The sequence below is a fragment of the Pan troglodytes genome, chromosome 3 (assembly GCF_028858775.2).
Source record: "Pan troglodytes isolate AG18354 chromosome 3, NHGRI_mPanTro3-v2.0_pri, whole genome shotgun sequence".
NCBI classification, from domain to species: domain Eukaryota; kingdom Metazoa; phylum Chordata; class Mammalia; order Primates; family Hominidae; genus Pan; species Pan troglodytes.
In genome coordinates, this window is record NC_072401.2 from 36,597,831 (window position 1) to 36,624,617 (window position 26,787).

Sequence of the window (26,787 nt, forward strand, 5' to 3'; positions counted from 1 at the left end):
TCTCTGCAAATATGTCTATTGACTTTTCAAATTTGGTGACTTCTTTCGAATTAATTCCCTTACGTCTGTTCCTCATCCACATAAAAATGACAAAAATGAAAGATAATTTTCCAGCCTATAATTAAATTTCTCCATTGTTGGTATATGTTTTTTCAAATATATTTTTCAGTTTTCATAATTCACATGAGAATTATTAAAAGGGAGTTAGTTGCCTTTAGGACCTTATTTGGAGCCTACTTCTTAAAAATTGTGTAAAAATAATTGTGACTTTTAAGAGACAATTGGAAATTTGAACCTGACCACATTTTGTGATATTAAGGAATTTTATTAATTATTTTCTAGGTGGGGGAATGATATGATATTCTTAAAATAATGTGTGGATTATTTATTACATTTCAACATTTTCTTAATCATCAAACATTTGTTGACCTTCTGCTCTATCTAGAGCTCTGTGATCCAGATGAAGTATTAGATATTAAGCCATTACCAGGTGGTAGTTACTCTACCTCTGTTTGAAGTTCATGCCCAGCCCATTTGTTGCCTTAAATTTGAGTTCATTCTTGAGCATGTGCCACCAAATTCCAAGCATTTTCAAATGGTGAATTACTTCTTACAAACTCAGTGGAGTGTATGTTAGCTGATCTGAAGTAACCCACTTGAAGTGATGCGTTGTGTCAACCTTAATATCACCATCAAATGATCCCTAGGGAATGCAACATTTGGCTTATTTCATTTTTAACATGTGAATTTAGTTTATATCAAAGTAATATAACACACATAGTTTAAAAAAATCATATAGTATGACAACAACTTGAAAGAAAAGCAACAGATCCTTGCAGGTTGCTCTTCTCCCTCCCCAAGTACCTGAGCATCTGTCATTGTCCTCCAGCATAAGGCCGTCAGGAGCACACCTATAATTGAATAAGCAGGACTCACTACCCATTTCAGTGAGGGAAAACTCACACCACAGAGAATCCTGGGGTGTCTCAGGTGAAGGATGTTAAAAGGGACTTATAACAGGATTTGGGCTTTGATTGGGTGACTCGACGGAAGTTTCCCGCTCTGAATTGGATGCTCTCTAAAAGTGGTTATAATCTGTGATTGGGTATCTCAATAAGTCTTATCCTTAGAGAGGGCAGACTAGAGTAATGCTAAAGATGCAATTGTTAAGAAGCAGTCCTCATTCGTATTAGCTGAGAGAGGGGAATGTTTCGTATTTTGTGGCTTGAAAATGCTCATGTGTTTAGACATGATTGTAGAGTGATTTTCAATTTGTTTTGATCCATCATAGTGCTGATGTCATGTTAATTTTTTTTTAATGTTCAACAGAATACTAACACCTAGCTGTGAGTACCAGGACAGCTGGTAGCAACCCCAAGGCTTTGCTGGTAGTGGCCAGGCTAGCTCCTGGAAGTCAGAAGTTGCTTTGTTCTTTCCCCTGTCTTTTCCCAGAGGCAATCACATTAAACCTTTTAGAAGTTTCTTCTGGCACTTACCTCCAGATTCCTAATAGTTTTTCTTTGTTTTAAAATGTTTGATTTATTTTTAAATATTTGACTTCCTGCTATAGAAATAAGACTTTTTGCTCTCTTGTATCCACCCTGCTATACACATTTGCTATGTACATACCTCCTATACTCGTCCTAATAATACACATATATCAGAATTTTTATTTTATTTTTATTTATTATTTTTTTTTTGAGACGGAGTCTCGCTCTGTCGCCCAGGCTGGATGGAGTGCAGTGGCGCGATCTCGGCTCACCACAACCTCTGCCTCCCGAGTTGACGCCATTCTCCTGCCTCAGCCTCCCAAGTAGCTGGGACTACAGACGCCCACCACCACACCCGGCTAATTTTTTGTGTTTTTAGTAGAGACAGGGTTTCACCGTGTTAGCCAGGACGGTCTCGATCTCCTGAACTTGTGATCCGCCCGCCTCGGCCTCCCAAAGTGCTGGGATTACAGGCGTGAGCCACCGCGCCCAGCCCACAATTTTTATTTTAAAGTAATTATAAACGTCTTTATTACCGTGGCTGTATAAATATTATTCATAACAGAACTATGCAATACACTATAATTATATATCCTTTTCTTTACAATTTAGTTTTTCCCAGTTTTAATAATTGTCTTTTGTTTCTGTTGCTAAATTATCGACAATTCTTTTCCTCAATTCTCTAATAGAATTGTAAAACTTCTCTTAAAATGTTTAAAACATCAGCTAATTCATGAGTTCCATTTTTTCTGCTTGCAGACAGACTTCTGAAACACTCAGGTGACTGCTGCAGTCTGGAATGGGGGCTTTCTAGGGCCACAGCATTGCTGTCACCCTGGGACTTCATCTAAAGCATTTGATTTAGCTCTCTCTCTTTTGCTGGATTTTCCATTTCCTGACTCGTATGTCTGCGTTTTTCTTGTGTCATTCTGTTTCTTGTGATAGAGTTCATCTGTGAGTAGCTTCCCAAAAATGGGTACACAGGAGATAAGTAGTTTGACATTTGCATACTCGAAATGCCCCTTCTTTCTCGGCACACCTGAATGATGCTTTGGCATTTGGCATTTGGCAACAGAATCCTGGATTGGAAAGAGGCTTCCCTCAGAATATTGAAATCACAACTCATTATTTGCTAGGTCTTAGTGTTGCTGTTGAGAAGTTCAATGCCTTTTGATTTAAATGTGACAGTTTTTTCCCTCTTTGGAGGCTACTGGAATGTTGATCCTTGGTGTGAATTTGATATGACTGGTTATGATTATTTTTTGCATATACTATTCTGGGCTCTTTCTGTCTAGAATATCATATACTTTAATTCTGAGAAATATTTCGATATTATTTGTTTGATAATTTCATTCATTCTACTTTCTCTTTCCAGAACTCATATTAGTGGGACCACTTGGATTTAACCTTCAATTTTCTTAACCTCCATTTTACCCCTATTGTCCATCTCTTTGTCTTTTTGTTTGATGTTTTTGGGAATTTACTCAACCGCTTTTTCTTTCCCATATTAAGAAAATTCTATTATCATAATTTAATTTCTGTGAGTCCTTTCTCATTGCCAGAATGCTCCCCTTTTAAAGAAAATATTTTCGGCCTGGCTTGGTGGCTCATGCCTGTAATCCCAGCACTTTGGGAGGCCGAGGCAGGCAGATCATGAGGTCAGGAGTTCAAGACCATCCTGGCTAACACAGTGAAACCCCGTCTCTACTAAAAATACAAAAAATTAGCCGGGCGTGGTGGCAGGCTCCTGTAGTCCCAGCTACTCAGGAGGCTGAGGCAGGAGAATGGCGTGAACCTGGGAGACGGAGGTTGCAGTGAGCTGAGATTGCACCACTGCTCTCCAGCCTGGGCAACAGAGTGAGACTCTGTCTCAAAAAAAAAAAAAAAAAAGAAAATATTTTCTTATCTTGTGAGTGCATTATTTCTTCTTATCCTAGACTCTGAACATGCTAATTATAGATTGATTTGATATTTTCCTCTTCCCTGTGTTTGTTCTCTTGTTTTTTTTTCCAAGTTCTTTATTTTTGTTTGTTTACTTTAGTCTCTAGCTTTATATTAGAGGCTTTTTCAAATGCCTGACCTCGTTGGTTGTTATTCCACTTAAAGTGAGGCATGAAGAGCCTAGTTTGGAAGCTTTATATGATGCAGAGCTTCACTGTGGATGATCTGGCGGGGGCAGACCAGGCTTGTGGGGTTGGAAATAGGGAGAGGGACACTGAAAGTTTCACTACCAGTAGGTTTTTCTCGTGGAGTGTTCAGTTACTCCATGGAGGAAACTTTCCATTTTCTGCCTGGAAGGTTATGCTTCCCAGCCCGTGTTCTTGGAGTTGAGCAGAAGAATAGAGCAGCACCTCATAATAGAATTTCACTTAACCCTCATGGTCAGCATAGCACCCCCTCCAGTTCTCTGCTCTGCTGAGCGTTGCTGCCACGATTTATTCATAGAGAAAGTCTCTAGCTTCTGATGTGTGGGAGAGAGATTGTTGCCTGGTTCTTTGGGGCAGAAGTGAGGTATCTGGGAATCTACCTGCTCTCCAAACAGAGTTTCAGCAAAAACACCTGTTTACAGCCCTAAGTTCATCTTTACTTTCAGAGGTCCTAACTTTCTCTTATTCCGGGAACTTCTGAGATTCTGTGACAAGAACTCCCCTGTTTTCCACTGCCTGGGTGCCTAGGTTTCAGCCCTGTTTGATTATTTGCTACTTGCCCATCTGCTTTTAGTCTTCCAGGAGTTTGTTGACGTCTTTTGTCTATCATTTTATTGCCCATTCTCTTTATCTTTTGGGATTTATATATTGTTTTATCCTTTTCAGGGCATCTCACTAGAAATCAGAGATGGAATATATATCTAGTCTACTTTGTTTAATCAGAAGTGCTAGCTTTGATTTTTACCATGTGGTCTTTGAAAACATTTTCAAATTGGTAAGTACATTAAAAATTTGAATATATAATTTTTATTTTAGTAGTCCAAAAGTTACTAAAGAAAACAAAAACAAAACAAAAAGAAAATTTTTTTTTCCTTCTCCGTCCACTCATCATCCAAATGCATGAGTTTATCTTAAACAGGGAAAAGATGACCAGACATTGAATATGAATGTTCGAAAGGGGAAAAATTATTCTGGACTGTAAGTACCAAAGTCTCTGATGTAGGCAACTACAGAAATTCAATGAAAATAAAATCACATTATAGAACTAATAACATTGGCTCATAATACTTCAGGCATACATAACTCTTTTGCTTACATCTAACCTACCCACCACTACCCACCATAAATGCCATGAAAAATAGCAGTCTTCATTATGCTTTAAAACTTTATTGTCTTCACAACCTTTGCAATTAATAGCCTGTCATTAATAGCCTGTCCAATCAACTGCATATTTTTATTTCTTTAGGTAGTAAACAAGGAACTATCCTACTATTTGAATTTTATCTCTAATCCACTCTGATACTTTTAATGTTAAGAAAAACTGTTGTCTTTTTGACCACATAATGGTATGAATTCAAGACTGCATACTAACGTCAATGGAAGCACTGAATTTTCAGTAAGAAAGTAAAAGGAGTCATAATAACTAGTAGCAACAATGAAGATGACAATCAAATGTTAAAACCATCCAGATGAATTTCTGCAGTGAACTTCTGTAGGTGTCTTGACTGCAAATGTCTGTTCTTTCTGTGGTTAGTGACATCAATTAATGGAAAATAAGGTGCAGGAACATGCTGATGCGTGTTTTAACAAGTAAATGCAGCGTGGCCTGTGGTAGGTCTCACTTTGCAAATATTATATGTTCTTAAGAAGCCAAACAGAGAACAAGTTTAAACTTGAGGATAGCAAATGTGAATGAAACAAAGAGAATGTCTGGGTTTGTTTTTTTCTCCCTGAGAAAGGATTTTCCCACATATCTAGAAATAAATGTAGACTGCTCAAATGATCAAGCAGTATTTCATTATCAGTTTTATTCAATACTTAAAATGTGCATGGTAAATTCTCCATTGATCTCTTCTACTTCCAGGGATTCATTTACCACTTATTTACTGATAACATTCAAATATGCCAATATTATTCCAATTTTTAAACTTAAAACACATTCTAAGGAATTTTTCTGAGTTACCTCAAACTCAACAAATCTAAAATTAAATTATCTACCCATCGAGCCCAAAATCCCACTTAAATTCCTTAATAGTCTTATAGTCTATGTAATCACCTAAATTAAATATTTCAGTCATATTCTAATACTAAGCATAGTTCTTATACTAGTGGTCAATAAATATTTCTCAAATAAATGAATGCATTTTCAATACTTTCTATTCCTCCCCCTATAATCTGATGGTTTGGTAAGTTTAGTAAGTTCTATCCACTGTACTTCAAATCCCCTCTCACGCCATCCCCTTCTCTCATCTGCTCTGTTGCTGTTTTATACAGACCTTCGAGCCTCCTAACTCTTATATCTCTGTCATCTAATACATCTGCATCTCTACAGCACAGATTTCATCACATTGCAGTCTGATTCAAATATATTCAATTTCTGTCTTATCTGTAAACCAAAATTCTAATTTCTTCTCCTCACTCTCTACAATTACTGAACTCTTCATTTGTCACTTCTGACTCATTAACTGAACCTTCCTCCAAAGCCATACTTTTACATTTTTGATCCTACTGTGTAATTTCATGCCTCCGTGACTTTGATCATATTATTTCCTATGCTGGAATATTTTTTTTCTTTTACTCCATAGCCTGCTTATCCTTTAGTTTCTAATTCAAACATTTTCCAGGCCTCTAAGCAGAATTATTTTTTTAACTCCTCAAAGCTTTTATGATACTTTTTCTTTATACTTCTGCTCTAGCTCTCAACACAGTCTAAGCTTTATTTCAATAATCTGTTCATGCATCTGTCTCTTGAAATCCTAAAAAGGCCTGACCTCCAGCACTTAGTTCCTGTCCCACAGTAAATGCTACAGGAAGTTTTCAAAATTAGCATTGAATTAAAGCCATGTGTACATTATTATTGAGAATGACACATCCATTTAAGGAGTAAGAAAAGAAAATACAATTGAATGAGTGAGTCTTTAGTTTGAGAAGATTTAAATGATCCAATCCATGAAGTGATATGAACTCATACTGCCAAAAAGGTCCCCTTTTCAGTGAACAGAAGTTAACTGAAAAACAAGACACTTAGTGGTGAAGGAGCCCCTCTCCACTCTGCAGCCACCAGTACTCAATACTGCTCCTTTCCTTCAGGGTCTTTGACAGTCTTTAGGGCAGTGGCAGTCATTCTTCATTATTTATTCTCTGGGCTTGTTTTTCCCATCTTGTCTTCCAGGTGCCCTGAGTGTAGCTCTTAGAACTCCAGGGCTTAAGATGAGATAATGTGTTGCCTGTGGGAGGGAAGCACTCTGGCTTCCATTTGAAAAGCTTTCATTTTGTTCCAGTACCCAAGGGAACATGAGCCTCTCTGGAATGTACTCGCTGCCCTCTTCCTTTGGCTTAGGTGTGTGTTCTCTCTGAGCAGTGGGATTGGAGAGAGGGAGGCAGACTGTTCTGGTTTCCTCCAAATACCCCCAAGTGCTGCATTGCATAGCCCCATATATGATGCGCTGGCAGGCAGATGGGCAGCAGTGGGGAGAGCTTGTTGTATCTGAATTTTAATTACATATGGTAAAGAATCCTTGCTAGTTTAGAGAAAGCTACTCTTCAGGTTTACTTTCTTTCAGTGAAGGGGCATTTTATCCAATTAGAGGGAAATTATCAGAGGCCAAGTTCTTATCTCAGTCTCTGCAGATTTACCACATAAGAAGATGCTAATTATAACTTCCTAACCAATGCAATAGGCTCTGCTCCAGTAAAGGAATCTTTTTAAACTCTTGGTTATAAAAATACTATACATATACACATTAATTAGAGTGAATTGTCAAGACCCCATGTGTAAACATATCCAGCTTCAACATTTATTAATTCTTACAGCAAATTTTATACCTCTACCCACCCCTATGCTCCCTGATTATTTAGAAGCAAAATCAGACATCACATTATTTCATTCATAAATATTTTTAAGTTTACAGGAATCCTGCCAGCAATATTGTTCATACAGTTTACCTTTGATTAATAAACTTCTTACCCTACCTGGAATCCGTATTTTGTTGCCTCAAAACTTGAAAAGTATTTGGTACTTCCACAGTATATTGAATTTGTAAAACTTACACAGAGAGTTGGATCATGTGAGTCAGCTCTACCCCAGTGATTAATGTATTCTGTACACAGTAGCACCCATGGTACAGGAACGCCCCTTCTTCGGTCACCTAGTAACTTTTCACTAGTCAACACCAAACTGAATAACCACTATGTTGTGAGAAAGTGCTGGGCTAGCTGACTTGGATCATCTCCTAGAGTTTAGGAGAAATAACCATCACCAAGTTTGAATTTGCAAAACCTTTAGGCTTTGCTGGCAGGAGAGAAAATACCACTTTTGGATCATAAAATGGATACGGAATACATGGGCTCAGGTAAACTGGGCCAAATATTGAAGCAGATTTGGAGACAAAACCAGATGCTAAAGCAGGCACTCTTGGGTGATGACCTTTGTGAGGGGGCTGGTGGGGCCACTTGGATGGCCACTGTGGTCTTTCTGGGTCAGGAACTCAGCAGTGCCCTTCACCAGCTGCTGGAGCACACCTCAGGCACCCTGCGTTCCACCTGCCAGCAGCTGCATGTTCTGCTTGACAAAGAGAATCAATATGTCTCGAGAAAAGGCAAGTATTCTTTTTTTTAGTTTATTCTTTCTCTAAGAAATATTGATTAGGGCAAGATCTGAGAGGGGCTATGAGTATACCAGATAGGCTAAGATAGAGTTTCTGTCCACAAGAGACTAACAATTTCAAAGGGGAAATAAGTTGAGACAAATGCACAATAATGCCAGGGACATTGGGGCCAGTCCCATTAGAAACACATGAATGAAGTGCTTTTGGACTTCAGAAGCAGTTTAAATCCCATCTGTAGGGTGGGGAATTGAGAAGTTTGCTAGAAAAATGTAGTATTTAAGCTGAAGCTTACAGAGTGAATTGGATTTATGCAGCAGGAAATAGAGAGTCGGTAATTTTAGTAGGATACAAGACTTAGAGACAGGAAAATACAGGCCACTGAGGCAGAGCTAGTAGTTTGTTTTTTATATCAGAATATAGTATTCTATCTCTAGGGTCATTTGAGCTTAGCCTTATTGATTGCAAAATTACTGGGAAGACTGGAGTGGGTTGGGATAGGGAATTGGATCCCCATGCACTGGGGCTGGAGAGGGATTCTTGGGAATAGGTCCAGTTATGGATGTGGAAAATTACAGTAAGGCAGGAAGAATGTGGAATCTGATGAATATAATCCTAGATAACAACAGTTACTCCAGATAAGCATATAGGTGGCATCATGAAATTCAACTCTAAATAATACAGTATCAAGATAAGTGGGCAGGTTCCATCTATGAGGGAATCCAGGGTAGATGATGTTAAGAAATTCAATCTAAAGGGCAAATAGTGGGCATCAGGGAAATCTGTCTAAAGGCAGCATGACTGAGAAGCCATCAGCTGCAGCCCACAATGAGACCTTTAGCCTCTGGAGGGAGTGGAACATGGTCTTTGGCAATATAACAAGCAAATTTATATTCAGAAAAAAACAAGGACTTGGTTACCAGAATAGGAGTTAAAAATAAAGACAAGTTCTCAGGTATAAGACAAAAACAAAACAAAACAAAACACAACAAGTTGTCAGAACTGGATCCCAAAGAAAAGCCCTGACTGGTGAAGGGATGATTTGGTGATGGCTTTAAAAACACTAAGCTATGGGGCCTTAAATTACATATTCTTTAGTTCAGAACTGAATTCTAAAGACTAGAGAGGTACTAAGCCTGCAAGAAGTCATCAGGTGACCTCAGTAGTGAGGAGAAAGCAGGATGAACAAATAGGAGAGTGGGAAGAATGATGACGGAGTGAGAGATTATATAAGATTTGATCATGCTGAGAGTTTACTTCAGAGTGAAGAAGGTTGACCTGAGTTAGTAGGCTTTGAGTAGCCACTTCAGGTTCCATTCAGAGAATTGGTATGGTCAGAGCTATTCTCTGAAGGACTAATTTGAAAATTTCCAATGCTCACAAATTCATCAGGAGGAATAGTATAAACCTAATCCAATTCTTATAGCAGTAAACTAGGCTCCAAAACAAAGCATCTACATTGGCAGAAATAATGGAGGTATGGTGTTTCTGCCACCCAAGCCTCATCTGGAGTGTTCGCCTAATTTTCAGCCCAGCATTTTAAATGGATCATTGATAAACTATTGTACATCCAGTGGTAAAAGAAGAGTTCTCAAAATCATACCAAATGAAAAACAATTGAGGGAGATGTTGACTTCAGTTCTTATTGGGGGAGCAAGAGGTTATGACATTTGTCTTTAAATATTCGAAGTATCTTTATAAGCAAGAGGGATTAGATTTACTCTTTGCTACCATGTTAAAAATGGTTTGTTGTCAATCCCACAATTGTTAAAAGAGTGACAGTTATACAATTACTTCTCCTTCAGGAGTTTGGCTTAATTGCACAGTAAAGGTCTTTGTAGGTTTCTAAAATTATCTTGCCATGTTTCATTAGATGTCAGTGCAGAAACATAATTTGGTTTAGTTTTGTATTTATTCTTTGTGTGTCTATGTATGTGTGTGTAGAAATCATTACTTTCATAGACTGCCTCATAAAAATAACTGAACATTTGGGGAGCACTGCTGCACTTCTAAAGAAAGAAGAAAAGGAGATTTGTAATTTATGTGGCATGCATGATGAATGTACTCCACAGCAGACAATGTCCTCCATTCAAGATACCAAAGCAGCAGACATTGCTGCAAGAGGGGAACTAAATGTCATAGAAACAGCTACTGTTTCTCCCACAAATGGAGAGGAAAGTCATTACACAAACCAGGTCCAGTTAGAAAAAAATAAAACACATATGAGTTCAGCATTAGTGGAAAAAGAAAACAATACATCACTGAATGGATGTGTACTGGGGCAAGAAGAGTCACAGAACAAAATGTTCCCAGATAATGCAGAAAATGAAGATGATAAACAAATAGAACACATGACTGTTGAGAACATAAATGGCAACAGGGAAGAGACTCATGGCATAATTCAGACAACAGAGACAGAAATTCAAGAGACTTCAGAAAGCCCAAGAGAAGAGATGACCACATCCTCAATAATATGTGATATCTCCAAGAAATATATAAATAGTACTCTTCACAATGATTCAGAGAATATAAAGCACAAGAATAACATAATGGAAAAGGAGTAAGTAAATGCAATGTGGGAAGTGCTTAAGTATGCCTACTTATATGTGTGTTTCTATAGTTAGTACATGTCTTAGTTCATTCAGGCTGCTACAACAAAACATCATAAAGTGAGTAGCTTTTAAACAACAGATATTTATCTCTCACAGTTCTGGAGGCTTGGAAATCCAAAATCAAGGTGCTAGCAGATTTGGTGTCTGGTGAGGGCTTTCTGGTTCATAGAAGGTGCCTTCTTGCTGTGTCCTCACATGGTGGAAAAAGTGAACAAGCTCCCTTGGGCCTGCTTTATAAAGACATTAATCTCATTCATGAGGGCTCCACCCTCATGACCTAATCATATCCCAAAAGGACCCACCTTCTAATACCATCACCTTGGGGGTCAGGATTTCAATGCATGAATTTTGAGGAGACACAAACAGTTAGACTATAGCAACATGCATAGTATTTATACATGAATAAAATTTCCATTTCATACCTCCCAAAGATATTGCAAATCAGTAATTCAGCTTAAATCACTCCTATAAAAATTTATATGGCCACTATTATTAATATTGTTTATTTCTTATAGCTTTAAGAAACAAACACATTACGTTTTTTTAAAGAGGAAGGAATTGAGTAGATACGAAAGTAGTTAAAATGAGCAATTGTCCAGATCATGAACACTTTGCAAATTACTACGATTTCAATTATAATAAAAACTAGAAGACTGTAGGGTGTTAGAAGATTTGGAGAGAATGTTTTAGCCTCAGATTCACTTTATTTATATTCTCAAGAAAATCATTATGAGTTTTAAACCTGTGTCTGTAGAACTGTAGGGATTTTATGGATGAGCTTTGGGAGGAACTTAAAATTGAATGTGTATGTTCAGACCTATTTCATTTCCTTGGATATGGTCTAGAACTGTCATCAGATTCTCTAGGAGACCATGACTTCAAAAAAGTGAGAAAGACCAATCTATTTTATAAATTTTCTCTCCTGTGCAAAGAGGTAATAAGGCCTTATTTGTCCGTATAAAATAAGATATTCACAGACCATATTTTCCCAGACAAACATAACACGCTTAGAAGTGAAAAAAAAATATTTGTTTTGGGAATCAGACAAACTTAAATTTCACTTTCTGTTTTATTACATACTAATTCTGTGACCCTGGGCAACTTGCTTCATTTCTCAGCCTAATTTACTTGTTTGTAGAAATAATATATACATCCTGGGATTATTTGGTAAGGTCAAATGAGAAAATCACTTAAACGACCTAACACCAGGCCACTTTTTCAGATATTCACACCAGGTAAATGTTAGTCTATTCATTTATTTTAGCTCCAAAAACTCTCACTTTCTTCACCTGTCACTCACTACCATTGTTCCATTACCCCCATCTCTGCTGTGATGTGCTGATGCTCTTTCAGGTGTATGATACCATTTTGAGGACTATGATCTTAGGCAAGCCATTTTGCTCACCTTGACCTTAGTTATCCGGCCCATAAAATGAAGAGGTGGTTCTAATTTGGCCGTAATGTTTCTACAGGTCAGAGTCTGATGAATTCTATGGTTGAGGATATTCAGTGCATGATAGATCTACATGATTTGTAAGAATTACCGCTCCAACAAAACAACTGCTAAAGTAGTCTATATGTGGTTACCTGTTTCACTTGAGAAAAACATTGAAGCTCCATATTCTCACATTCAGAAATGACTCAAAGCATCGGTTAATGAGTCATTGCCTGAACTGCTCCCTCTAACACCTCCTTTAGGTGTTTCCTGGTTAGTGACTTCCTCTTTGCAGCACCCAAACCAATTGTGCTTGGCTTGTATATTTCAGAAGTTGAGTACTCATTGCAATCCCTTAGCCTAGGAAGCCATCATGCCACATAAAAGATGTGTGTGATAAACAAAACCTCACTCAGAATGTGTTGTCAATTCCCCCGTATAGCTTTCTGAAAGCAACCTATCTCTTCCTAGCTGTCCTGGTGTATACAAAAAGGGAAAATAAGGCTAGAATAAACCAATGTGATTACAGTCATCGGTTACTTAATGATGGGGACATGTTCACAGAAATGGATGGTTGGGTGATTTTGTCAATTGTGCAAACACTGCAGAACGTGCATACACAAATCTAGATGGTATAGCCTACTGCACGCTCAGTCTATATGGTATAGCATATTGCTCCCAGGCCACAGACCTGTAAAGTATGTTACTATACGGAATACTTTAGGCAGCTATAACACAATGGTAAGTATTTGTGTATTTAAACATATCTAAACATAGAAATGGTACAGCAATAATACAGTATTATAATTTTTAGGACCACCATTATATGTGCAGTCCATTTTTGACTGGTATGTCTTTATGTTCTATATACCTGTATTTTATTTTTTAAAGTTTTAATTTAAAATTTTTTCTTTTTTTTTTATTTCAATAGGTTTTAGGGGAACAGGTGGTGTTTGGTTACATGAATAAGTTCTTTAGTGGTGATTTCTGAGATTTTGGTTCACCCATCACCTGAGCAGTGTACACTGTACCCAATGTGTAGTCTTTTATCCCTCACCTCCCTCCCACCCTTTCCCCAGAGTCCCCAAAGTCTGTTGTATCATTTTTATGCCTTTGCATCCTCAGAGCTCAGCTCCCACTTATAAGTGAGAAAATAAAATGTTTGTTTTTCCATTCCTGAGTAACTTCAGTTAGAGTAATGTTCTCCAATTCCATCCAGGTTGCTGTGAATGACATTATTTCATTCCTCTTTAAGGCTGAATAGTATTCCAGGGCATGATATAAATATGTATATGTAACAATTTCTTTATCCACTTGATTTATGGGCATTTGGGCTGGTTCCATATTTTTGCAATTGTGAATTGTGCTGCTATAAACATGAGTATCCATGTATCTTTTTCACATAATGACTTCTTTTCCTCTGAGTAGATACCCAGTAGTGGGATCGCTGGATTGAATGGTACTTCTACTTTTAGTTCTTTAAGGATTCTCCACACTGTTTTCCATAATGGTTTTACTAGTTTACATTCCCACACACAGTGTAAAAGTGTTCTCTTTTCACCACATCCACGCCCACATCTTTTTTGTTTGTTTGTTTTTTGATTATGGCCATTCTTGCAGGAGTAAGTTGGTATTGCACAGTGATTTTGATTTGCATTTCCCTGATCATTAGTGATGTTGAGTATTTTTTCATATGTTTGTTGACCATTTGCATATCTTCTTTTGATAATTGTTTATACATGTCCTTAGTTCACTTTTTGATGGGATTGTTTGTTTTTTCTTCTGGATTTGTTTGAGTTTCTTGTAGATTCTGGATATTAGTCCTTTGTCGGATATATAGATTGAGAAGATTTTCTCCCACTCTGTTGTTTGTCTGTTTACTCTGCTGATTGTTTATGTTGCTGTGTAGAAGCTTTTTAGTCTAGTTAAGTCCTATATATTTTTGTTTTTGTTGCATTTGCTTTTGGGTTCTTGGTCATGAAGTCTTTGCTTAAGCCTATGTCTAGAAAGGTTTTTCTGATGTTATCTTTTTTATTTTATTTTATTTTATTTTGAGATGGAGTCTTGCTCTTTCGCCCAGGCTGGAGTGCAGTGGCACGATCTCAGCTCACTGCAACCTCCACCTCCCAGGTGCAAGCAATTCTCCTGTTTCAGTCTCCTAAGTAACTGGGACTACAGGCGCCCACCAGCATGCCAGCTAATTTTTACATCTTTAGTAGAGATGGGATTTCACCATAATGTTCAGGCTGGTCTTGAATTCCTGACCTCAGGTGATCCTTCCGCTTCAGTCTCCCAAAGTGCTGAGATTACAGGCGTGAGCCACTGTGCTGGGTCTCTGATGTTATCTTCTAGAACTTTTTATGGTTTCAGGTCTGATTTTATGGTTTCAGGCCTTGATACATCTTGAGTTGATTTTTGTATAAGGTGAGAAACGAGGATGCAGTTTCATTCTTCCACATGTGGCTTGCCAATTATCCCAGCACCATTTGTTGAATAGGGTGTCCTTTCCTCAGTTTATATTTTTGTAAGCTTTGCTGAAGATCAGTTGGCTGTAAGTATTTGGCTTTATTTCAGGGTCCTCTATTCTGTTCCACTGGTCTACGTGTCTATTTGTATACCAGTGCCATGCCACATAACTGTATTTTAGTGTCTAGCCTAAATCTATTTGACTAGGGCTAAAGAGAATGGAACCATTTAAAAGTCACCTTGTTCTACTTCATCTGTCAGTTGAGAAACATAACTCCTGGAAGAAAAGTGTATTCAGATGGTTTCCAAGGCACAGAGGAGAGTCATTCTTAAAGTTATACAATGCTGGGTCACTGTATCCTCTATTAAACAATGTTTCTCATTTTCTGAATTATTTTTATCACCATCACCAAAGAATACTCAAGCAGAACAATGTGCTGAGTCACTTTCTATTCCTTCTAACTATGAGTTTAGAATTGTAAACATAAATCAATGACCCCCTCTGCAATTTCTACATATTTTTTGGATTTCTATGTTAAATTGTACTTTAAAATTCTATTTACAAGTAATTGAAAAATGTCTAAAATCTGATTATTTTAGAGCTGGACATTAATGCTATGTTATATATAGATCCTCTTATTTCTCTTCAACATTTCCAGTATTTCAATCATTTCACTGGTATAAATGAGAAGTAGTAAAAAAAAGAGGAACTCAAGTTGGTAATTTTAATGTAGAAAATCAGAATTTATTGAGCATACATCTTAGGCCAACACATTATTGTAAGTTTAAATGTTTTATCGCATTCAGTCTTCACACTGTTATGAATTAGATATTAGTTTCAATTTGTAATGAATAAAGTAACCAGCACTTTTGAATGATTTGAGGAATTATGATATTATATTCAAGAGTTTGGACTTTCACATTAAAGATAGATGGAGCCAATTATCTGGTCTAAAACTTACCATCTGTGGGATCTTTAAAAGAAAGTTAAATTTTCTGAGCCTCAGTGTTTTTATCTGTAAAATAATTATGTTAGTAGCACCTACCTAATACAATAGTTGTGAGAATAGTGTGTAACCTAAAAACTACTTAATAGAAAGCAGCAAAATATTAACTATTTTAATATTAATTATTAATGTGTAAGGTCAAGTAAATAGCGACTGATCTCAAATCTGAATTCAAATCTATGACTCTATAATCCTTGGCAAATTTGATGGTTAAAAAAGAGTAAAATGAATGATCAAAATAAAATTTTGGATTGATTTTTTTGGGGATTATAAGTAATCTTTGCCTAATTACTATGATTAATGATAAATTTACAGTTCTTTTGTATCTTTCTCAGCTTTTCTAAAAATATATAATCATCATCATCATTTGATCTAGTGTGTTTAGACAATTCTAATACTTCATATATGTTTACTCCCTCTCCTCACAATTGAGGAAATTATTCAAGTATTAGTACTGATTTTACCAAGAAACTTCAGCAATCTTCAGCTTCTTATTGTGGAATAATCAATTGCTTAAATAACAGTAGAAACAAAAGTAATTATAGCTAATATATATAACAACTATGGTGTACCAGACATAGCTCTAATTACTTAACATGTAATGGTTCATTTAATTCAATTCATACTCCCGTGAGATAGGTATTATGTTATCACCATTTTACCATTGAGCAAACTGAGGCACAGAGAGGCTGAGGATCTTGCCCAAGGTCACAGAGTTGATCAGAACTGGAATTCACACCAAGACAATGTAGATCTAGAGTCTGTGCTTTTCTGCATTTAGCTGTAAAGTACATAAATCAAATAATTGGAAAAATGACATTCTTTTTCCCCCTCCAGGTATCTTGATGTGCTGAGTGATGATACTGGCCCCCAAGTGTCTTGTTATATTACAGCACCATCATATGTTCTACAACAATTAGAATGCCGGATAATAAATCACATGAGTTCTTTAATAGTGGGTGATAATGAAGAGTTAGTTAGCAACGTCATAACTATTGAATGCTCAGATAAGGAAAAGAGAGTTCCATTTCCAATAGGCATTGCAATTCCATTTACTGCACGTTACAGAGGAAATTACAGAGATATCATGGTGAAAGTGTGTGACATAAACCTTCAATCAAGTTACCTAAACCCAAATTCACTAGAAGGAATGAAGGGAGGTTATAAGGTTAGTAAATTCTTGGCTATATCTACATTTGCTGTTTGGCTCCTCTTATAAATATCACTCAGACTAATAGATTGTAGTGTAGATATAATTGCTCCACTAGTAATAAATGGAAGGACTTTTGAATTTGTGCCAGTGCGTTCACAGTTTATTGCCATCCATAAAGATCAAAGGATGGAAACGATTAGCCAAAGTTAGGAATGGAGAGCTTGGGTCGAACACCTACCAAATGTTATTTTTTTCACCTAGGAAACAAAACCAAAATCATGACTTAATTACTTTTGTGCTTTAGACTAACTTCAGACCAACATTTCTAAAATGATGGACCCTTGTCTAAATTTAAGAATGTTAGAATCTCCAGATGATAGTAGCTTTAATTTTTATTATTCATGGGTTGGGAAAATAGATAAGAAATTTAAAAATTTGTGTATGCCTTGAGATTGTTAGTAAGTCTAGAAATGAAATTTGGTCTACACATGGGAGAAAGTATATGTGGTAGTTAAGATGTGGGCTGTGGAAGAAGACTGGTTAGGTTTGAAATATGGTTTTTACACTTTCTTGCTGTGTGAACTTGGGAAAATTACGTAAACTTGCTGTGACTCAGTTACTTCATCTGAGAGATAAACATGATAATAGTGTCTACCTGGTATGGTTGTAAGAATTAAATAGATAATAAACTTATGAAGAGAGACGGAAGCCTATAAACACATGTTAGTTGTTAATAAATTATCATTTTCATGTCAAATTTTAATTGTAATAACTCTGAGGCTCTGTATGATCACAAATTCATATGCTGTGAAGAGAGAATATAACAACTATTAAATTTAGTATGGAGGCCAGGCGTGGTGGCTTAGGCCTGTAATCCCAGCACTTTGGGAGGCCAAGGTGGGCGAATCACCTGAGGTTGGGAGTTCGAGACCAGCCTGACTAACATGGAGAAACCCCATCTCTACTAAAAATACAAAATTAGCTGGGCCTGGTAGTGCATGTCTATAATCCCAGCTACTGGGGAGGCTGAGGCAGGAGAATCGCTTGAACCCGGGAAGCGGAGGGTGCGGTGAGCCGAGATCGCACCCCTGCACTCCAGCCTGGGCAATAAGAGTGAAACTCTGTCTCAAAAAAATAAAAATAATAAATTTAGTATGGAGTTTATGGAGACTAATACTTAAAGTTTTTCTTTGGGCCACTGAACTTCTTTTTAAGCAATTAAAATATTTATCTTTTTCAGCTTTATGTAAGTTGTCGTTTGATGAGACAGGCAGGGAATAAATGTAAAAAAATTCATATATACATGGAATTATTTATTATATATTTATTTTGTGATTTTGATTTTTTCTGGGTTACAAATAAGGTTTTATAGTTGAGTATCAAAGCTAAGCCTATTACATTTACTTATTTCAGTTCCTGCAACTAATACATTTTATATTTAGTATCAGAAGTTTATAGGTATGATAGTCTAGTCAGCATTGCCCTTGACTGGGGCTCTTAAGTTTTGGCCAGTCTGTGTAACTATCACAATACAAGCAAAAACTGCTTGTAGCCCACTTGTCACAAAATGGGTTTGGAAGATGTTCAGTAAATGGATAATTAAAGCAAAAAAGAGAGAGACAGAGGACGAGAAAGAGAGAGAGAGCGAGGGAATCATTGTCTATCATAACAAATACAGGCATGAATTTTTCTCTTTATAGTAAGAAAAACATTTTAAACTTTGGATTACTTCCAAATTTTTATGTGGATCGTATGACATTCTAAAATTCTAATTATTTAAAAACTCTTTTGGCCTTTCAGTATCTATCAAATATGATCGAAGTGCACGGCAACCACTGTTGGTTTCTAGAAGATCTTTCTTTTTCACCTCTCACAATTTTCCCTCTGGCCGGTTAACAATATTCACCATGCCCTGAATTTTCCCAGAGACAGATTCATTCAGCGATATTGTGAAATCTCTTCCTTAGTCAGCTTTCAAATGGTAGACTATTTTCCATTGTGATTGTCCCTGAAATGTTTTTTCGTGTATGTGAGCATGATTATCCACGCATGCTGGGGCAGAGCCCGGCTGCCGATTGGGGAAGTATGAATAGACCAAATTACTTCTAAGTCTGCCTCCTCATTTTAAGCTTTGGTGATTATAGGAGAAGATCATTTTGTTTTCATTTATGTACGCAGTTCCCTTTTGTGCAATAAAAAACCTTGAGTATGTGTCTGTATATATGCATTACAAATTTGAATGTCATTGTATAAAAAGAAACACAAATATCTTAGTCATTTGCTCCCACTGCAAAGAGGAGAGGCAAAGAGAAAATGACTTTATTTGGGGAACCTAAGATACTGTGAGCTATTAGAAGAAAGAATTTGCTGACAGCACAGGTGTTACAGTGTTTGAGCAAACTACACAAATAATGGAATTCCAGTCCTTAGGATTCCCTAGAACAGTGTTGAATGTTTTGGATAAAGGTCAATATTTAAAATCGATTCTCGCTAATGGAGGCTAGAATTCTAGGAACAATCATATTTGTGAAAACACTGAAAGTAATTGCCCATTATTCACACAATTTGGGGGGAAGATTTAATTTAAATATAAGAAGTATGTTTATTTCTGTTTTTTATTGTGTAGTCTAAATTTGAGAAACTCTTATCTATTTCTACTTAATCTCATAAAATGACCATCCATTTTAGGTTATTGGAATCATTTTAAGTTGTAGGTGATTAAATACAGAGTGTATAGATTTTTTTGACAATCCATAGAGTCTATACAGCAAATATTTTTCAAATCAGTGCTATAGCTTATTTTAATGTTCTTTATTCTATACAGGGGACCTGTGCTTCAGTAAAAGTTTACAAATTGGGCATCTTTTCTGTTGTGTCTTGTTTAAAGAAAGAGTCGTTCACAGTAACAAAGAAAGGCCTCGCTCTTAAGTCAAGTATGGATTCCCGAATATCCTTAAATTACCCTCCAGGAGTTTTTACCTCTCCAGTGCTGGTGCAGTTAAAGGTAAACATATTAAAAATAGGTGAGTTCCTGCTCATAGATTTTGTGGGTCATCAAGCATGGTTCTAAACAACAAAGAAGGTATCAATATTTAATATAACAAAAAATGGATTATTTTCTTGTAGTTGTAACGGCCTAATATATAGTGATATCAGCAATAATGTAATGATTTTGAGCATATTAAATCTCATTAAAAATAAATCTTCTCTTTATTCGAAAGATTTTCCCAGTTAGTCTTTTGTGTTGTGTTGTTTTCTTTATGATATTTATTGGGAAAATTTATGTTGCATGGCTATGAAAGAATTGACAACAGACTTTGGAACATACATATAATTCAAAGATTTTGATCAGCGAGGATGACAAAAAAGAGGACAATCAATTAAAATATTTATTATAATAAATATTTTGTTATATTTAATTATGAAACAGCCATTTTCTGGGAGTAAAGATTTAATATATGCAAACACTATTTGCAAAGGGCATGTAAATGTATATTTTACAAGATTTATTTCCTCAAATAATATTCCCTGTTCGTCTACCCTCATTCCCCTCCCATGCTCTCCTCTCTATTTCTCCCAGTTGTTAATGTAAGTGGTAAGTGAAGAAGAACGATTAGGAAGAAAACATATAATAAATATCTTATTTATAGATATTTTCCACGCACTTTGAAATGTTGGAATCATCTTAGCTATTTTTTATTTTTAACCATTCTTATGTGAAAAGAAACAAGTCATGTTTTTCTAGTTTCTAAAGATCACTTGATCTAACAATTTCTAATTAGAAATCATTATAAAACATCTATTTTGTTTTCTAGGTCATTTTGTTGCCTGCAATTAAGTCTGTTTCTTAGTTATTTATAACATAAGACAGGGAACCCAGATTTCAGAAGGACTTTGTAAAAAGGGCCCTAATACTGTGTTCTTTTATATATTATAAATATTTTATAAAATGCATTGTTGATTACAACTAACAATATATAGAGAAATGTATAAAACTATGCTGCATAGAATTTTCAAAAAACTGGATTAGAAATGTACCAATAGTTTGCATCTTTTCTATTAAAACATAAGAAAAAATATATTTTTTGTTTAGATCCAACCAGTTGACCCAGCTCTGGTGGCACATTTAAAAGCACAGCAAGATACTTTCTACTCAGTCCAATCCACAAGCCCTCTGATTCACATTCGGCACCCATCAACTTATCCTTTTCAGAAGCCAGTCACTTTGTTTTTACCTTGTTCTCCATACCTTGATAAAAACAACCTTGGTTCTGAGATAGATCATAAAAGAAGAGCAAGTGCCACAATAAATAGGATTACACCTTCGTATTTCAACCGGTGAGTAAGTTTCTAATATTGTAAACTGGCTTAATGTCAAACAAAGAAGCTTAGATGATTAAAACTTGCAGTCAAATGCCTTGTATTTAAATTCTGTATTAAAATATTATGAAATATCTTTAATCTAGAAAGAAGATATTGTGGATCCACAAAAGGTAATAATTTTAGCTGTTATGGATCCCAAAATTCCTGCAAGTATAAAGATAAAGATGGAGACAATAAGAACTCTAGCAGAAATGCATGCTGGGGTGGTGCATTTTGAAACCTTCAATCTATTCAAAGCGCTGGAAATTTAGTCAGCACAGGTAGGAGAAAGACATACCTTAGTCCAGAGGAATTACACTCAGTAAAAATAGCTAGATGCTGACAATTGAATCAGATATTATGCAAAGGGATCTCGTCTCTAGATTCAAGAAAGAGATTCAAATAGCTACCAAACTATAAAAGGTGGATGAGCATTCATTCAAGGGTAAGAAAAAAACCAAAATCCTACATGGTGTTTTAAGAAAAACAAATCAATACCAAGATTTCTAAAGAATATATATTAAAAAAACTTGTAGAAATACAAAGGAAGAGAGAGAGAGCATCATCCTGATATTTCACAGTCATTTGAATAATGAGAATTACAGTTACCTGGAGAATATTAAAGAAACCTATTTTATAAGTTTAGTTGTAGCCAGTAAACATAATTGCCAAGAAACACTAGCAGAAAATCATCAGAATAGATGAAGAAAAGATGAAAGGACAAAAGGATGTGGCATAAAGATAACAAGCTGAGATGAAAACGGACCAAAATATGATAAGGAGTCATTTCAAAGTGCTGCAAACTAATAATTATAGGTACCATTGAAGAAGAGGGCAAGCAATCATAAAAAAAGAAACAATCAAAGGCCTAGGTGAATTTGATTTTTTGATGTTGATTAAAGCCTTGAGTTAAAAGTGCTGATTGGTTACTAGAAAATATTTATGAAAAAAGACCCATACTTAGACATAACATGGCAAACTGAAATGTAGGTTTAAATAAAACATAATTCCATAAGCATCCATTAACCAGAAACAGATTATGTAAAAAAGGAATGAAATCAGTTTGGTGTCAGTTTTATTCTTTGCAGCACTAATATCAGGAAATAGAAATGGACCAAAATCTTCAAAGCTCTCAAGTTCTCTAAGGGCAAGATTGGGAAATCAGGGTTTTCATCCTACAAACAAGTCATTTTGTTTTTGTTTTGTTTTGTTTTTAAATACAAGGGCTCTCAGAATGGACTACTCACATGCTCTTATCTACAAAATAAGTATATAAAATTAATAGGCTGACTTAATAAGATTCAAGATATCGAGAACAAGCAAGTATTATTCTTATTTTTAAAATTTGATATTGAGCATAAATAATATAAAAGCAAAAAAAATCAAAAGTAAAAATTTATATGAAAGAGAGATAACGGAAAGAAAACAGACAAACAAAACATCAGCATGGTGATATGTGTCTACTTTTAAGAGCAAGTGTAAGCAAGATAATATAAGTAAAATAATCTGTTATGACAATAAATATAAATGAGTTAAACATAATTTATATTATTGTCCATATTTCATAATCTTCCTTTGATATTTTTAAATACTTTATATGATGTGCTTGGGTAATTTCCTTAGGTTTATTATACACATTATTAATTTATTATAATGTTTAAATTGTTCATTTTATTCACTATAATTAACATTTCTAAAAGCTTAGTGCTTTTTCCAATCTGCTTCATTGTTTTACTGTGCTTTATATAGTTGATCCTTGAGCAATGCAGGGGGATTAGGGGTGCCAACCACCAAGAAGTTGAAAATATGTGTATAACTTTTGACTCCTCGAAAACTGAACTGCTTATAGCCTACAGTTGACCAGGAGAAAAGCCTTACCAATGATATAAACAGTCTATTAACACATATTTTGTAAGGTATATGTACTATATACTGCTTCTTATAATAAAATAAGCTAGAGAAAAGAAAACGTTATTAAGAAAATCATAAGGAAGAGAAAATATATTTACTATCCATTAAGTGGAAGTGGATAATCATAAAGGTTTTTATCCCTGTCATCTTCATGTTGAGTAGGCTGAGGAGGAGGAAGAGGAGGGGTTGGTCTTGCTGTCTCAGGAGTGGCAGAGGAGCAAGAAAATCTGTGCACAAGCACACCCACAGAATTCAAACCTATGTTGTTCAAGGGCCAACTGTATTTCTTCCTTTATTCCTTTAACTATTTAAGCATACTTATTTTATGGTCTTTTTTAGATTGATTATTCTATCATCTATCTATTAACATGATGTATAACACCATATCATCTATCTAGGAGTACAGCGTAATCTTGCAGAATTTCATACTGATTCTGTTCTATGGCTCTTGCCCTTAGACATTCATTTCCAAGTATTGATTTTAATTTTTGATCAGATATAAATATCAGTTCTTCTTCTCCCTTTTCCCCCAAGCCGAAGCAATTAATTTTGTGTGTGTGTGCTTCTTGACTATTTTCTTGAGCCAACAAGCAAAAGGGTTTTGGTTATTGCTACCAATAACCAAATAACCAGAGAGTGTTATGCCTCTCTCATGGCCAGTGATGCCCTTCTGAGATTCCAGCTTCATGACTTAGTTCAAGTTCCCTCCCTGTGCAGCTGGAGGTTGTATCGTATGTCTGGGAATAGATATTAAACTGTACCTCAAGCCCCTGGCACGTGTGCATGGTTGGGGTTGAAAAGAAGAGGCTGATAGGGGAAGGAGCACCCACAGAATCAATTCCTCGAGTTCCCTAGTGAAGAAAGAGAATTATTGCTTTTTAGATCCTTGAGTCCAGATCTAGGGGGGATTTCTTTTTCAGCTTTTGAGTTCATATAATTGTGTGTGTGTGTGTGTGCACGTGTGTGTGTGTGTGTATGTGACATTTTGTCCAGAATTCCTGTGGAGTGTGAAAGTGGCTATTTGTCATCAGTTAAATTGGCCAAGTTGCTAGAATAAACCACTTTTTTTTGCCTTTGTACATAATCTGTCTTCTAGAAAATCTTTCTTCTGCCACATTTAACTGATATACTCTTGCCCATTCTATAAGTTCCAGTTCAACTCTTTTTCTGTCCAGATATCCTAAGCTCTCTAGGAGGAATCAAGTGCTCTTTTTTTTTGTGCCAACCCCATCCTTTGTACACATCCCACATTCTACTGTAGCAATAATATATATTCTCTTTTACATGTCATGACTTAGCACAATTGCAACATAGTAAGTGCTAAAAACATTAGGTAAATTAAATAAATTAATGAGCAAACTCGTGGAAATGTAAATTGTATTGCAAATTCATCTGCACTTTTTGACAATGTTAAATTGATACATTACAATGTGCTATGTTGTTATTAGTCTCAGACATAGTAGGTGCATTTTTTTCCATCTAGTGGAGCATAAAACAAGCAAATGAGACTCCATCTCAACTGTTTATTTAACATTCTTTAATCAAAGAATGAAAGCCAGTTGGACATTTTCTATGGAAACAGAAACACAAAAAGCAATCCATACCCCATGTAATGAAAAAGATAAAAACTATTTGAGGCCAAAGCATAGTCTGAATATTAAGAATGAAAGGTCTGTATTGTGTTATATTCCTTTATGTCTGAATGATTTCTAGTGAAAGGATGAGAGTCATTTAATTATGAGCCAGAAAAGATTTCTCATAGCAGTAAAGAGGAACAATACTTTATTAAATAGGAGCTTATTACTTACTATGCAGTCAATATTTTAGAGAGTTAGACAGGAAAATGGTTTTTTCCCATGAAAAATGACAATTCCTACACAATGCAATTGTTTTTAAGATTAAGTTGTTCAAATGTAATATGTGATTCATGCCTGAGAATATTTATAAAATATATGTAAGTCACACCATATAATGAAATGGACAACTAGTAAAGCTAATATCAAACAATAAACTGATCATTATTGATAAAAGTATGCATCTCCTTACTTGCCCCACCTCATTCCATCCCCTTTGTCCTCACCACAGTCACTCATCCCCACCAAATTTAACCACTATTCTGAAATTTTCAATTATTCTTTTGCTTTTATGTATTTCTCTGTTTGATCACATATACTTATATTTGTCCTGATACATTTTCTTCTTCTTCTCTGGCAGCACTCTATAGGTTAAAGTTGAGTAACTCTGGTTTGTTTGGGAGAGAGCATAGTTCACTAGGCATCGTCTTTGGAGACCACCTACCACATTTGATGTAACATGCTAGGATGAAAATGAATTTTTTCCACTTCTTTGGAGATATTATGCCACTCTTTATTGCTGTTCTGAAGACTGCAGTGGATGCAATTTTCATAACTTTATGGGTGATCTGCTTTATTTTGCCTGCTGCTTTCAAGATCTTTTCTTTGCACTTGGTGTTTTGTGTCTATCTATGATCTGTCTAGATACAAATTTTAAACTTTTTATGAATACAATATATTGTGCTTCCTGAATAAGTGGATGTATGCCTTTTCACATTTCTGAAAAGTTCTTATGTGCTTTCTAATCAAATGCTGGCACTTCTCCATTGTATGCACTCTGTCCTTCCGAGTTTCCACATAGATGTATGTATGACCACCTCTTTTTAAATTCCGTATTGTTTACTTTCCTTCTGTTTTCCAGCTCCCTGTCTCTATGTGCCATATTCTGTGCAATTTATTCACATTCCAGTTTGAAATGGCAAAAATAACGCATACCTTAAAAATGTACTTTTAATCTATTATTTGAGTTTTGTTTTAGACAATTTTATTTTTTATTTCTTAAAGTTATATTTTCCCAGCTACTGGGGAGGCTGAGGTGGGAGCCCAGGAGATTGAGGCTGCAGTGAGCTGAGATCATGCCACTACACTCCAGCCTGGGTGACAGAGTGAGACCCTGTCTAAAAAAAAAAGTTCTACTTGGCCCTTATTTAAATTTCCCTAATTATCTTTAGAGTTTCTTCCTGCCTTCTTATTTTTGGGATACTGTCCTTTATTAAACTTTTCATATATAGTTGTTTTCATCTTAAATCTGCTAAGTCTAACATCCGAAGTCTTTGGGTGTGTTTATATCTGTCATCCATGGTATTTAGCTTCTAATTTGTTTGAGAACTTTTGCTTGCAAGCATGCAGACGTGGGGTTTCTTCAGGCATAATGGAGTTGCTTTCCTCAAGGTGGCATTTGTTCCTACCTCTGCTGAGAACCATCTGCTACTTACCTGGGGCTACATTAGCCTTCTTGAGAGTCTTGGTGAAGGTCTCAAGTTCACCTTTCCCACATGGCTGTGATCCCAAGGACTGACAGTGTCATGTTCTGCTCACTTGATTATTGCTTACAGTTTGATACTCCTGCATCTACATTACAGGAAAGGTGTTTGCCATCTTAGTAATCCCCTCATTCCTGCCTGGTTGCTCCCTTAGCTGCAACCCTGACTTCACACATTTTATTTGGAGAGGAGTTTGGAAAATTTCAAAAGAATTTGTATCAAAAAATTCTTTTAAAAGTATGCAAGCCAAAAAAATACGTATC

At 35.9% G+C, this 26,787-nt stretch overlaps 1 protein-coding gene across 2 annotated transcripts in view; it reads left to right on the forward strand.

Moving 5' to 3' along the window:
* The first annotated feature begins 10,165 nt into the window (after nt 1-10,165).
* Nucleotides 10,166-26,787, forward strand: part of DTHD1 (death domain containing 1) — a 59,861-nt gene continuing 43,239 nt past the window's right edge. Inside the window, exons 1-4 of one of the 2 annotated variants that reach the window (XM_016951439.3) lie at nt 10,166-10,801; nt 16,599-16,929; nt 19,739-19,918; nt 21,008-21,252. In XM_016951439.3, the coding sequence (XP_016806928.3) occupies nt 10,170-10,801; nt 16,599-16,929; nt 19,739-19,918; nt 21,008-21,252 (1,388 nt within the window). In that variant the 5' untranslated portion in view covers nt 10,166-10,169. The remainder of the gene's footprint in view (nt 10,802-16,598; nt 16,930-19,738; nt 19,919-21,007; nt 21,253-26,787) is intronic. The other variant, XM_003310299.5, reaches the window with a different exon arrangement.